This window comes from Salvelinus sp. IW2-2015, linkage group LG20 (genome assembly GCF_002910315.2).
Source record: "Salvelinus sp. IW2-2015 linkage group LG20, ASM291031v2, whole genome shotgun sequence".
NCBI classification, from domain to species: domain Eukaryota; kingdom Metazoa; phylum Chordata; class Actinopteri; order Salmoniformes; family Salmonidae; genus Salvelinus; species Salvelinus sp. IW2-2015.
In genome coordinates this window covers 68966009-68981563 of record NC_036860.1, presented here as the reverse complement: position 1 = coordinate 68981563, position 15555 = coordinate 68966009, and the positions used below count along the sequence as shown (strand labels likewise).

The following is a 15555-nucleotide window of genomic DNA, read 5'->3' as shown; positions in this document are numbered from 1 at the left end:
TTTCTGTCCCATGGCCGTCCAACTCTCATTCTCCTATCATTCCCTCTGTCAGCACCCATGGATGTCCTTGTCCATCTTGTCCTCTCTCTCTCTCTCTCTCTCTCCCTCTCTCTCCCTCTCTCTCTCTACCTCCCCTTGGACAGTATCTCATTCTATTGCCTCTCCATTTCCTACCCTTGGTCTTTCTCTCTTTCTTTACAGCTTTCATGTTCCCTTCATCCCTTGTTGCCTTCATCACTCTGTGTCATTTTTCGCTCTGTGTCTCCTTTGGAGAAAATGCTGAAACAGAGAAATGTAATAGTTGAAGGGAGGACCATGATTCTCAGTAATGGGTCTATCATGTGATGTCCCGCAGCAGGCCAGACAGACGGCAACAGTAATGCCCCTACATACCCACACCTACTGCCAGGTGGCAAGGCTCAGCGCAGCACAGCTAAACAAGTAAACAATGCATTGCTTTCAGTGGTTTGCTGAAACAGACTTCGCCACTGTTTCACTGGATACTGATGATACAGTAAATTAACCAGGCGACAAGAAAAGGCTGGCACTCCAAAATGTACATAAAAGAAGAAGAAAGAAAGATGTCACCTCGTTTGAAAGGAAAATGCTGACGCGTTTATTTAAACGGCGGTTGTTTCAAGCCTTCATATCGTCCAACTTTTCATCCAGACCCACACTGTTCTGCAAAGATGACATTTGGAGATCCCACTACCTCTCATCTCACCCTGGACCAGCCGCACAGCCCTGACATCTGCCTCTTCAAAAGCTGTCAGTTTCAAAGGGACTGAGATTTTGTCTGTTTTAGCTGAGCTTTTTTAGGACTTTTTCAAAGCTTCCCTCCATCCCCCACACCCCGTCCCCCCTCGCTCTCTTTCTCTCCCTGGAATTCGGCTTCCTCTAAAACGTATTCAGTTTTATCCTCTCACTTTGTCTTCCTCAGAATAACTCTGTCTTTGTTATTCCAGGCAGGGAAACATGGAAATATGTAAACATATTTGTGCCTTCTTCAGCCACAGGAAGTGGCTCTCGCTAGGAAGTGTGTTATAAAGAGGAGGCCTTCGAACGACAGTCGCCCACCTGAAACGTAAAAATTAAATATGTGGTTTGGCAAGTTTTATTGCCATATTTGACATTTTGTTTCATATTATAACTTTGTTTCAGAGTAGGCCTAGTGTGAAAATGTCAGTGTGTTCAACTAACAGACCGAGACGAACTGAAATCAAACACTCAAAGACCTTTACTGGAAACGACTTACAACTGAACTCATTACAGTTTCAAATCAAATCAAATGTTATTTGTCAGATGCTTCGTAAACAAGAGGTGTAGACTAACAGTGAAATGCTTCCTTACGGGCCCTTCCCAACAATACAGAGATAAAAAAAAAGAGAGAAATAGCAATAAAAAATAAAAAAAAACAACACAAGGAGTCGATGTGTCGAGTCGATGTGTAGGGGTACAAGGTAATTGAGGTAGATATGTACATATACAGTGCATTTGGAAAGTATTCAGCCCTTTCCTTTTTTGTTACGTTAAATTCTAAAATGTATTAAACATTTAAAAAATCCTCGTCAATCTACACACAATACCCCATAATGAGAAAGCTAAAAACAGTTTAATTATAATTTTTTTGCACATTTTACTACAAATAAAAAACAGAAATAACAGCTCCTGACCTGTTCCACAACAGCCTCGTCAATGTGCTTTGTGTGCTTTGTCGGGGATAAACAACACAAACACGCACCCTGTCAACAAACCGACAAGGAACTTTTGATTTCCCTATTAACATGCTAGTCAGAACACAATTTATTGATACATCCATTTTCAAATAGTCAACCTCAACAAAAACCTTTCAAATGAACCAACAGAAATCGAAACAAAAAGTCCCTTTCGAATCAAAGGAGCAGAGAATTCCATGAACTTCCATCAATTCCCTTACAGAACTACTCAAAATCATTTTAATGGTGTCAGGTGCCGTGCGTGTTAATGACAGCTAGGGCATTGGGGTAGAGGTTGAGATTAGGAAGAGAACCGATGTCATTCCACCCTCCACCCTCCAGGTCCTGACACCTTGGGGTGAAAACCCCCCCATCAACACTGATTTTGATACAACCTGTTTATGCATCTCACCACCCTTCAGATCGCCTTTTCGCTTCCCCCCTTGCACCACCCCTCCACCCAGGGAAATTCAGTGACCAGAAACCGGCCCGGCATTTCCTTGAAACCCCACACCAGTCCATTTTTTCTTTGCAGACCCTCAATATTAGCCCCTGAAAAATGTATCACCGACCCGCTGAGCTAAAGATGGACCAGCCCATCTGGTATTTTCCCGAACTGCCCTATGGCCAGTCCGTTTCTGCCACCACTCAGGCTCCACCACTGAGCACCACTGTCATCCCTCCTTGGGAGAGCCCCAGACAACAACCAAGCACTCTGTGGGGTTAAGTCAAGCCTCTTGGTTGCTTTTGGCTGCATGGCCCTGAAAGGCAGAGAGAGGAGGATGATACATTTAGTCTAAGGAAGGCTGGAGAACACAAAAGTTTAGTGGAAGAAAGGGTGCTTTAGATACCTCTTCATGCAGTGAACCGAAGGCGGAAGGGATGATATGTTGAAAGGAAAGAGAGGAGAGAAAGAGTTAAAAAGATAAAGTGCTTAAGCGTATTAGAATTGGACGGGGGAATGACATTCCCATGAGTGGTACCAGAGGGAATAAGGGATAGGAGAAAAAGAGGGATAAATTATAGTGGCAAATTGCAGAGAAGTACAGATGGGGAGGTGTTCCATATCAAAGTCATTGATTGGAAATATGTCACGATGACTCAAACTGCATGATTAACCTCATTTGAGAAATGCATGTCATTCCAGAAACAAAACTTTATCGGGTTTTTAAAAAAGTACCAAATCTGCTCCATAAACAGTCCCAATGTGATATGGTAATAGGGCTAAATAGCAGCAGTCACTGAGGTCCCCTACAGAGCAGCAAATCCCTCCTCATCACACCATGTCCCAGTACATTTATACATGGGAACTCAGTGACCCACACCACCACCACAACCACCACCATTGCCTCCCCATCCTATCCTATAGTAAACCTGTTCATTGCTCTCTTTAAGTACAATACAGTAGCAAAACAGCCCACATCGCAGGCCGCATCTCTGCCTTCAAACGCACCTTTACAAAGGTCAACGAGTACACACACACACACGCATGCATGCGCACACACACACACACACACACACACTGTACACACACACACACACACAATAACCCCCAAACACACACACTTCATTAATACCTCAGACATGGAAACAGCTGATGTGTGCAGTCCACTGGTACAGCCATATTCAGTAAGACATATCTATATATGACAGGCTTTGGCGATTCCTGTGGGGGGGTGCTGCCTGCACCAGAGTGACCTAACCCACCAAGCCTCTATGTTTTATGGATAATTGATGCCGAGACTCTGTTCGGATTCTTTCCCCACAAAGTAATGTAGCCTGTGTCCCAAATGACACCCCGTCCCCTATATAGTGCACTACTTTTGACCACACCTACACTGTACCATATCTATGGGATCTTAATTTGATCACCCTTTTGTTGCTGAGAATTCACATTAAAACACGGGTTATATTAACAGTATTGCACTTTTCACACCTAATTTTTGACCAGCTAATAGCCTAACCACCGATCACGCAACGTTCAAATCCTGTTGCCGCATAATTATTTTGCTATGACAATAGTGGTCAAATGAAGATGCTACATCTGTATGTAGGACATAGGGTGTCATTTGGGACAAACACATATGAACACAGAGCACAAGGTAGCCCACGGATATCAGATTTCACAGTTATGATCATGGACGTTCAGGGTCTCCCTTCAGCTTTGATTTGACTTGTGTCTGCTATATATAGATTAGTTAGGGACAGACAAAGAAAGGAATAGGATAATGAAGGTGGATATAAAGGGATGGATTAAGGAAGTTGGCTGATTGTTTTAATCCCCCATGAGAAGGAAAGGTAAATGAGAGAGACTTTGAGATAGGGATGGGCATAAATAAGAAGTTACAATTAGAAAATACAACTTTAAAATACCCTAAAGACCAATGTATCAAAATAAAATATAAGATACTTTTGTAAAGTTTTGTAGTTCATTTAAATGCATGTCTTTTGTATTATAAAGTACAAAAATACATTGCTACTAAACGGTCGAATAGAAACAACATTCTCAGTAACGGTTACAGAAACGTCTTACTTGCTATGACTGTGATATGTTGTCGTTAATCTACCTTAGTTGAATGCGTTGACTCTCTGGACAAGAGCGTCTGCTAAATGACCAAGATGTACTGTAAATGTATACGTGAAAATGAACAACTGCAAAGCACACAGGGTATTGTCATTGGCCTTGTTTCGGGGCGGCGCTCATTAGAATAATACTCAGCATGCCTTGGAATAGTTCATTTTTACATATACTGTACATCTACAGTATACGTTAATTTAGCAGATAGTCTTATCACACCATAGTGCCATCATACTTTTTTATAACAATGTAGGGTGAAATGGGGCCACAAAATGTTTAACTTCTATAAGGAAATGGTATAGAAAAGTATTTGGTATTTTGAAAATTACAGCCTTTTGAAAATATCTTGTTACAAAATACATTGGACTGTAGTTCAGCCCAGTGTAATACAACATACAAAATACTCAGAAGTAATTCAAATACATGTAACAGAACTACTACCCATCTCTGCTTTGAGAATGGTTAAGTGTGAGAGACAGGGGAAGTTGGAGAGCTTAGGAGATGAATGAGAGAGTGTGTGAAAAAGAGAAATATCAAAAGAGGATCTAAGGACAGAGACCCCTGAGTGGGAGGTGTGAGAAAATGATTTAAGAAAACCAGATGCGTGGAGGGAAGGCGAGAAAGAGAGAGAGTAAAGAAATAGGTGTCAGGTGGAATGGGTGCTGGAGACTGAGCAGGTGATTATTAATAGCAAGGGGTTTGATTAGTTAAGTGTGGTTAAAGGAAGCGATAGGGTTTCCATCTTTCCCTCCTAAAATAGTCGGAGAGGAGGGGTATAAAAAAGAAAGGAGTGGACCCTCGTCGCTTTATCAGACCTCCATCCTATCTCTCTGGCCCCTTTCTCCATCTCCTCCGTACTACTCCTCACCTTAACTCAGGTAAGGCTGCGTGCTTTGGTCAACAACCAGGGTTGGGGTCAATTCCATTTTAATTCAGCCAATTCAGGAAGTAAACATTGGGATTTCAGTTTACTTCCTGAATTGATTGAATTGAAATGGAATTGACCTGGTAATAACATGGAAAAGGGCTTCGTAAATTGGTCACCACAGTAGAGAATATCTATAATTCAATTTTAGGCAATTTTGCAGTACACTTACTAACAGCTACTTTGGAGAAAAAAATGACAAAAATGATATGCAAAGTTGTGAGGGTAAGATCAGGTTTAAGTATGTAGGTACTTCTGTGTTGGAAAATAGCATGAGCAGGTGCAATTTGTGGTGTTAGTTAGTTGTATAATGGGAATGCAAATTGCTGACACTGTGAAATAGTATTAAGTGATTACATTTTTTAACAAAGATGCCTCTCGGGACTATAACCTTCCCTCATTAACATTCTGTATGTGATTACGTTGAGTATGTTTAGTGCATTTGCATGATACTCATGTGCCCATATCTCCTTGTTAATGCATATTCATGGAGTCAGTGAACTGTTTTAGTGGCTATAGCCTCTGTTAATTAAACAGAGACAAATAATGGGTGCATCCCAAATGGCACCCTATTCCCTATAGTGCACTACTTTTGGCCCAGGCCCAATAGGGCTCTGGTCAAAAGTAGCGCACTATATAAGGGATATGGTGCCATTTGCTATGAATACAATGTGTGTGTCATGATGAAATATGACCTCAAGACTTCAGACGTTGCTTTAAATGCTAACGGATAGCTTAAGCGATTGGCATATTTTTATTTACTTAATAATATTATACTACTCTGTTTGTGTCTCATGTAAATGTCTCGTGACGTGGTTTCCTTATTGACATGTTTGGCATTTGCATGTAGATGATTGATTGTCCCATTGTTCCGGATGAAATTATGAGACGATGTGATGAGTTGATTAGATAAGATTACATTATTATTCTGCGAGTCATAGCGGTACCTTTGTGCGCCATCCAGGAGAGTCCCTACTACGACGCAATGCCTATTGTTGTGGCTGCTCAATCATTGAATTTGGGTCATTTGGAAGCTAGACCTGGGTTCAGATACTACTGTATATCTGATATTTTTTGCATTACCCTACCTGGATAGCCAGGTGGGCAAGGTTGCACTGGGACCACTCTATTGGTTCCATTGCTACAGTCACATTTAGTCAAGTACAGATAAAGTATTTTTTTAAGTATTTGAACCCAGGTCTGATTGTTCAGTTGTACTGTGGCGGTACAGTAGGTAGGTAGCTCAGCAGTTATTTTCAGAACCATGCTGTCAGATAACATAATGGACTTTGGTGTTATGTCCAAAGATGATCCCCCACAATCCATCTGGGTGTTGTTTTTATGGCCGTGCCGCTCGGACCACCGCTCTTTGTGTTTTGGTATTGTAACCATGACAAGAGAGGCTGACTCCACTTTTTATGATGAAATCGATAGCATTTGTTCTGATGAATAGCAAACATTAGATTGGATACATAGCACAAGATAGCGGCCATAACTAAAGACATCATCGCCGTTGGAGCTACAACATTGTGTTGTAGCCACCCAGTTGAGCTGTTCTGTACACAATTTCAACTATTCAGTTACAAGTTGGCTATCAGTCTGAATCAAAATCCTCCAATAAAAGATTTCTGCTGTACAGTAGGCTAAAACAAGCACAGTCCCCAATTTGTTGTGTTTAAATCATTCTGATTCACTTACATAGTGGTTATTTAAATGTAAAATCAATTGTAAGTAAGAGCCCTACAAGGTATATGAATCCAGATACACAATGTTGCAAATCATTATCTCACCAACAGCACACAGACGTACATACATGTATATGCATGTACATAAACACACACACAAACTCATCCCCGCCCCATGAGGGTGAGCATGCAGGCACACACACACAAACTCATAACCCTGACCATGTGCACACCTAACCTGTACCAAGCACACAGATCAAATCTAAGTTCACACACGTCACAGACATATCAGCAAAGCCACACATTCGTACATACAAACACATACTCTCACTCACTCACACACTGACACTACAAACGACCGCATATGAACATACACATGCTGAGATCGAGGGGGCTTAACTTAAGGGGCTCGAGTTTCTTGAGACGCTAGTACATTCTCCCTTGATCCCTCGCTCTCCTCACCCACATCCGGCCTGCCTAGACCCAGAACCCCCAGACCCCCTCTTCCAAACACACACGCACGCACGCACACACACACACCATGCAGCTGTTGTAATGAAGGCTAGGAGTCGGTCCGTTCTCCTGAGGCACGGTTGGGTTTCCCTCACCTCTAGGTGAGAAGAAGGGCACAGGTGGCTCTCACGCAGGAGAAAAGTATAAAGGTTTCATATTTATACTTTTCATTGGAGCCAAAGGGTAAGCCAAACTTAGGAGTGCTAGAAAGAGGTTGGGTGAAAGGAAGTGCTAGATCTCACTAAGATGAGGCTGACTGTTGAGGCATTCGCATAGGACAAACTGTGGAAAGAAAAACGACTAAATAGGATCTTGTAGGCTCCTATAGAGAGCAATAGTAATGGCATATTTTTGTAGGCACTAACTCCACCATTGCTCAATGGCCAAAGCCTATGGAGAAATTCATGTTTTTTTTGACGGGGTTTTGGATAAACTGCAAAAATAAGGTCTGTGGTAAACACAGGCTTAGGAGATTTTCTACGTTTTGTTCTATGAGCTAATCTTCATCAGCTAATGTCACTTTTTGTGAATTTTGAAGCATTTATGTAATCAAAACAAGCACATTAACCACATAACCCTTACAGAAAAACCACATGAATTTCATGTGATCACATGTGAAAACGTGTTGTCGTGTGATCACATAGTCACATGTGATAACATGTGACCATGTAAACACATGCAAAATCATGATCTCATGTGAAATAAATGACAACATGGGAATGCCAAATTTCAACATGTTATATCATGAAACTACACGTGACAACATGTGAAAACCCAGGTGTCAAATGTCATTGAGAATATTTTACTTTAAACGGCATAACTGACATGCATTCAATTTTTTATAAAAAAAAATATATATTTACTAGACAAGTCAGTTAAGAACAAATTCTTATTTTCAATGACGGCCTAGGAACAGTGGGTTAACTGCCTTGTTCAGGGGCAGAACGACAGATTTGTACCTTGTAAGCTCGGGGATTCAATCTTGCAACCTTTTGGTTACTAGTCCAACGCTCTATACACTAGGCTACCTGCCGCTAATTTAAACAGTCATGATCCCCTGCAGGTTTTGTCTAGTTCCCAGGACATTCCCAATAACCGTTGTAGAACATTGTGTCATGGGGCCCTGCATTACTTGGAACTAAACCTAATTTGGGATTTGAACTCACAACTGCTTGGTTGGTAGGTACCTGAAGTGCCTCCTGCGCTACAAACACTTGACACCGAGTATACATTAATGTTTTGGGGATTTAAACTTGCAACCGCTTGGTTGAGTGCATCAATGTTTCTGCAGTGCCATCAGGTTCATACTTAATTGCTTGGAACGTGTTACGACACACCAAAAAATTAAGGTAGTGTTGTTCCCTGTGGTACAAAAAAAGTAGAAAAAGCTTAATTAAGCTACAAAAAAGTGTCAATGCGCAACCTTAACATGTGTTGACAATACAACAGAACAGATGAACCGGAACGACATTTACTTTCACAGGTGGCCAAAAAGAACTGAACGCCACGCCTCCAGTATTCTGATCTGACCTGATGGATCATAGCTCAATGACCCAACTGGCTGGGTCAAAAAGAACACAACATGTGTCTGTCCACTATGGTCTGCTTTTAACCCAGCATTTTTTAAAGTGCAGTAGTAATTGTACCCAGAAAAAATGTACGTCATACTAGATTATCTGCACATGTACCCTAAAAGATATTAACCAGTACCCAGGGCCAGATTAAGAAATCTGTCAAAATTATGCTCTCTGGTGTAATTTCAACATTGAGGACGGGCTCATGTGGATGGATAAAAATATATATATAAATAATAATTGTTTTTGCCTCTTGGGTCCGTTATGGGCTTGGGCCATGCCCCTGACTCACACAACTGACCAGTCACATGTATCTCCTCCCCCATTCTAACGATTAGCAGAGTGGCACCAGGCAGCAGCAGGCTATCTACACTCATTGACAGTTGGCTCCTGAATCCTCCTGTGGTTGGCGGTTGCAGAATATTATATATATAATATATACTGTGTATTTTTGCGGTAAGCCCCTGCATTAAGCCGGCCCTGAAGGTACCTTATGTGTACCTTTGACCTTGTATTCTTGCCTATTAATCTGTGGCCACAGATTTGGTTGTGTAGCAGGGAATTCAGATTGCTGGCATCCCCATTACGGAAAAAAAACACACGTTTTCACATGATTTCACATGTGAAATGGTGTGTTTTTCTGTAAGGGAAAGGCTTCATAATTCATAAAGGTCATCTTAACTAGCTGATATTATCTTACAGAACAAAACGTATAAGATCTCCTAAGCCTGTGATAAACTCAGACGTTATTTTAGGCGTTTACCCCAAAACCCCATTCTTTCTCTATTAATTTCCCCCATAGGAACGGCCGAACAAGCCAGAGGCAAAGCATTTCCATTTTTTAGGACTACAAGCTGGCAAGCTCTGTTGTACTATATTTGTCTAGCTGGGCCTTTTCGCTCACTTATCACATGAGCCTTTGCTGCAGTAGTGTCTTAGGGAAATATCTTAGAGCACCCTACTTGGTCCTGACGCCCTGGAGCAGGGCCACCCCTCGGGGGCCATTACAGACATAAACTAATCCAAAAATAGACTTAAAAATTGCCCTCGCACGATATCATAGGATGGCCACCACATGGCAACCACACCTCAACCTACTAATCCATTCCTCAATAACCCCTTAGTCAACACCACTCACTCCCCAACTCTCCTCACATTTGTAAGTGAGAAGCAATTGACTTCAATGGCACACAGGGTTGGACACACAGGGCCAAGAGGTTTGGACACACAGCTCGCCTTTCAAAGTGTGAGACATAAGGAGCCCCCTGTCCACACTATTACTCTCCACAGCTCTAACTCTGTGGTGTGTCCACAATGGCCTCCTAGCTCCACAGCTCTCGTTCTTGTTCTATGGTATGTCAGACACAGCACAAGGCACAGATCCCATGGCGCTAACCCTGCTGAGTAGACGCCTGGAGACCAGCCACGTTTCTCTTATAATACCCCACACCTCAACCTGCTCCCAAAAAACACACACAAACTAAATGGAGAACTGAGCACCCCTCACCCCCTCCTCCATTTTCTCCTCCTCCCTCCTCTCCCTCCTTTCTAATTTGTTCTCTCAATATCTCGCTCTCGCCCTGATTTCTTGCTCCAGTTCACAAGTCTCAGCAGTGTAATATGAGAATATCTCTCTCTGTTCCCTTTGCTCTCATGTACCCTCGTGTTTAACTTGGTTCCCCCCTTTTCTTCTCCTTCCTCCCCCCCCTTGACGTTCCAGCTGCCGAGATGGCGATGAACAGCATTCTCAAAGCTGCCGATATCAAGAAAGCCCTAGACGCATTCGCAGGTGACCAAACACTTTTAACTCCATTTTATTTTCTTACATCACATTTAGGAACAGTTTCCCAGACATACATTAAACCTAGTCCGGGACTAAGAAGCATTCTCAATGAAGATTCTCCATTGAACGTTTTCCTGTTGTTGTCCAGGACTAGGCTTAAATCTGTGTATGGGAAACCGTCCCATAATGTGTAAACAAGAAAATACTGAATAGAGGCAAAATAAATGGCTAATAATACTTAGTAAAAGTATAATTAATTTATTGTATTGCACGTTAGTGGCTAATATGTGTTTTCTATACTAAAGTGTTAACAGGAGGAGCTCCTTGGTCAAACATACACAGTGGATGTGTCCCAAATGGCACTTTATTCCCTATAGTGCCCTCCTATATAGCAAGTAGGGTGCCATTTGGGATCAACCCATTTTTACATAATTATGATACTGTAATAGCACATCATATCTGACATAATTACGATAGTGTAATAACTCGTATTGTGTAACACATCTGCCAGAGGATGCCAGCTAGTCCTGGTGTTGGCACAGTCCTCTAACCGATAGAATTGATATGACCACTGGCACAACACATGCTCTGAATCCACACACGCACATATACTCAGACAAACGCTGTATCATAGTGTAAAAATAGTAATTTCTTAATGATTGTTNATTCCAGCTGCTGAGATGGCGATGAACAGCATTCTCAACGCTGCCGACATCAAGAAAGCTCTAGACGCCTTCGCAGGTGACCAAACACCTTTTACTCCATTTCATTTTCTTACATCACATTTAGGAACAGTTTCCCAGACATACATTAAACCTAGTCCGGGACTAAGAAGCATTCTCAATGAAGATTCTCCATGGAAAAATGTTCTGTTGTTGTGCAGGACTAGGCTTAATCTGTGTACGGGAAACGGTCCCATAATGTGTACACAAGAAAACACTGAAAAGAGGCAAAATAAATGGCTAATAATACTTAGGAAAGGTATAATTAACTTTTTGTATTGCACGCGAGTGGCGAATATGTGTTCTCTCTACTAAAGTGTTAACAGGAGGCGCCCCTTGGTCCAACATACACATCGGATGCGTCCCAAATGGCACCCTATTCCCTATAGTGCCCTCCTTTTGACCAGAACCTCATGTGTCCTGGTCAAAAGTAGTACACTTTTTCCGTGGGGCGACGCACGATTGGCCCAGCGTCGTCCGGGTTAGGGAGGGTTTGGCCGGTAGGGATATCCTGGTCCCATCGCGCACCAGCGACTCCTGTGGCGGGCCGGACGCAGTGCACGCTAACCAAGGTCGCCAGGTGCACAGTGTTTCCTCCTGCACATTGGTGCGGCTGGCTTCCGGGTTGGATGCGCGCTGTGTTAAGAAGCAGTGCGGCTTGGTTGGGTTGTGTTTCGGAGGACGCATGGCTTTCGACCTTCGTCTCTCCCGAGCCCGAACGGGAGTTGTAGCGATGAGACAAGATAGTAATTACTAACAATTGGATACCACGAAATTGGGGAGAAAAAGGGGGTAAAATTAAAATAAAAAAAATAAGTTGTACACTATGTGGCAAATAGGTGGTCATTTGGGATCAACACTTTTTACATAATTATGGTACTGTTATAGCACATCATATCTGACATAATTATGATAGTGTAATAACTGATATTGTGTAACACATCTGCCAGAGGATGCCAGCTAGTCCTGGGGTTGGCGCAGTCCTCTAACCTATAGAATTGATATGACCACTGGCACAACACATGCTCTGAATCCACACACGCACATACACTCAGACAAACGCTGTATCATAGAGTAAAAAGAGTAATTTCTTAATGATTGTTTGGCATTAACGTTCAGCCTCTGGAGTGTTGTACACAGGCAGTCACCCATGCTGTTTTTTGTACTTTGTGTGTGTGTGTGTATGTGTGTGTGTGTGTGCAAGCATCCGTGCGTGCGTGCCTGTCTGTCTCCGTGCATGCGTGCCTGTCTGTGTGTGTTTGTATGTACGTGTGTGTGTCTGCCTCCATTTGTGTTTGTACTGTGTGTGTGTGTGTGTGTGTTCACTAAACTCTGTGTGCATTATGCCGTGCAGCGGCTGACTCTTTTGACCATAAGAAATTCTTTGAGATGGTGGGTCTGAAGGCCAAGTCAGCTGAGGATGTGAAGAAAGCCTTCCTGGTGCTGGATGCTGACGCCAGCGGATTCATAGAGGAGGAGGAGCTCAAGTAAGAGACACACACACACAGGGAGACACACACAGAGAGACACACACAGAGACAGAGAAAGACACAGACCGAGAGAGAAACACACCAACACTTTGACTGACTACACACTCCGCGATATATTAAACAATATACAGTGCGGGGTGACTGACCAGTGACCACGTGGACATGCATTCCCATCCTATATACACACACAAACACTCATGGTTAACTGTTTAGGCACCAGAGCATTCCTAGTAGTTGTACGGTCTGTACTCAAGTCTCTCTGCCCTCTTCCTGTTGTCCATAGGTTTGTACTGAAGGGATTTGCCTCAGACGGCAGGGACCTGACCGACAAAGAAACCAAAGCATTCTTAAACGAAGCTGACAAGGATGGAGACGGCATGATCGGCATCGATGGTAAATAAACTATTTCTCTGACCGACGGACACATGTACTCACCTGTATCACCATAGTGTAATCAGATTTTCCACAGAGTCTACAGAGGGCTCTAACCTCTTGTCTCTTCTTGTTCTCTTTCAGAGTTCGTTGCCCTGGTGCACGAGTAATAGACACCTTCCTAAAACGACTAGCGCTCCACCACCCAGCCCCGATACTCCCCCTCTTCCAGTCTGCAGCCGACCCCCCACACGCGCCCCTTCCTCCCCCACCTCATCCCTCCACCTGCCCTCACTGACACCCAGCTCTCTCCCACTCAAGCGCACGACTACTACTGCACCGGAGGAAGGGTGTCGTGGCTCCCGTCCCCACCCCGCTAACTTACCCCTCTCCCCCACTCCCACTCCCACCCACAACCCCATCCTATTTATTTTTTCCTTTTTATACAAACGTATGTGTTTCTGTTTCTGTATTGTTATCAGACCGCCTGGAAGGCCAATAACCTCAAGTTAAAATAATAATGTAGATATTTCAAAATGAGAGAAAGTCATTTCTCCTTTGAGTTGATTTTACTTCACCCCCCTTTTTCTCTCTCCCTCTCCCCCCACTCTTTCTCTTTCTCTGTCCCTTGTTTCTGTCTCTTTCTATCTCTATTTCAACTTTCTGGCACTGCTCTCCTCCTTTCCTTTCCTCCCCATCCCTCCATCCCTCTCTCCTTTGGTAATGAGCTGTTGTAATAACACACCAAAAGATGAAACTGTGAAAGAACAAAATAAAATAAAATATAAAAATGCCTCAAGAACAACTGACTCACTCCGACGCTTCCTTTAATGTTTCCTCTGTTTGTCTCCTTCTCATCTCCGATTGGTAGTGCTGAGCGATTAGTGCTTTTTGAGGTCGGTTCGTTTTCAGTTTGATTACAAAAAAGTAATCACAGTTTCGATTTCAGTTTCGATAATATATTTGCCTTTTTACTGCAGTGAGTAGTCTTAAACAAATCTACTTTGAAACAAAAGTATACCCCTCATTCACATGTTTATGAAATGTATTACATTTTGAGTTTGCATCCCAATATTACATCACAGAAGATGGAAATATATCAAAATCGTTTGACAGATTTTCAGCGGCTTTTTAAAACGTATGTTTATAAATTGTGAAATTATGTAAACTATTAATAACATTCCACCAATGAGGCCACTAGAGAGCAATTTGGTCATTTGAATGCAGGAAAGGGGTATACATTAAATGCATTACAAAATAAAACAATTTAAATGATTTTAAAGCTTTTTAATGGAAATTACAAACCAAAAATAGTGAACATTCAATTGCCAAAACATTACAAATATTCCATTGTCTCTGTCAGGTCCACATTGGGTAGACATCAATAGAAAAATGGAAAATTACTATGATAATAATAACATATTTCAGTTGTGTACATTACTTAGTTTTTATCTGATGACTTTATCATTTTTCATTTCTTAAGGTCATCATCTCATCTCTGCTCAAGTTGTAGCAGCCAGCCAGCCCGACCATCTAACGTTACATTATCTCTGTGCTCCCTATACTGTATTGTCTTTTGTCATCCTGTTTAGGCTAGCCTGTCTAATAATGCTGCAGAGCAGTCTGCCAAAATAATTTTACTAGTTCTTCAAAGGAGATAAGGAACACTTTCACTAATGGTCTCTATCCCTCTCATCGTTGTGTTGTGTACATTCCTCTCATGCGGTCTATTTGGTCTGTGTGTATCTAACATTGTAGTTAATTACCAAATTTCTGTGCTGAATTAGGTTTAATTGTTGGCTTAATACTACAGCCAAGCGTCCCACATAGCTCTTGACTTACTTTCTGTTGTGAATTATTTGATTCCTCTCTACAGAAACGGCACGTTGGACTCACAAATAAATAAATAAATGAACCAATGTTGGTCAATTGGTTGTTCAATAACACCCCCCCCCCCCCCCAAAAAAAACCATGACATTTTGGTTAATCGCTCAGCACTACCAAGTGGCCCTCAATAACAAAAAAATAAATGTGTAAAATATCGCCAGCAACTAAAAAACTTCAGAATCAGAGGATGTATTTCTGTCTGATTTAAAGGAATTTGAAAACATGTTTTTATTCTAGCAGTAAAGTCAAAATTATTCATTCAGTTACAGCTATAACATTAGCTCAACACTCTCACGTCAGCCATTTACATA

The 15555-nt window shown here is 42.1% G+C and overlaps 1 protein-coding gene across 2 annotated transcripts in view; it reads left to right on the top strand.

Annotated features, from left to right (window-relative positions):
* The window catches only part of LOC111981494 (parvalbumin-7-like), a 41255-nt gene extending 27518 nt beyond the window's left edge, over nt 1–13737 (top strand). Inside the window, exons 1-5 of one of the 2 annotated variants that reach the window (XM_024012771.2) lie at nt 5064–5171; nt 11446–11514; nt 12850–12982; nt 13269–13378; nt 13502–13737. In XM_024012771.2, coding sequence (XP_023868539.1) covers nt 11454–11514; nt 12850–12982; nt 13269–13378; nt 13502–13527 — 330 coding nt within the window. In that variant the 5' untranslated portion in view covers nt 5064–5171; nt 11446–11453 and the 3' untranslated portion in view covers nt 13528–13737. Of the gene's footprint in view, nt 1–5063; nt 5172–11445; nt 11515–12849; nt 12983–13268; nt 13379–13501 lie in introns of those variants that run through there. The other variant, XM_024012772.2, reaches the window with a different exon arrangement.
* The last annotated feature ends 1818 nt before the right edge of the window (nt 13738–15555 follow it).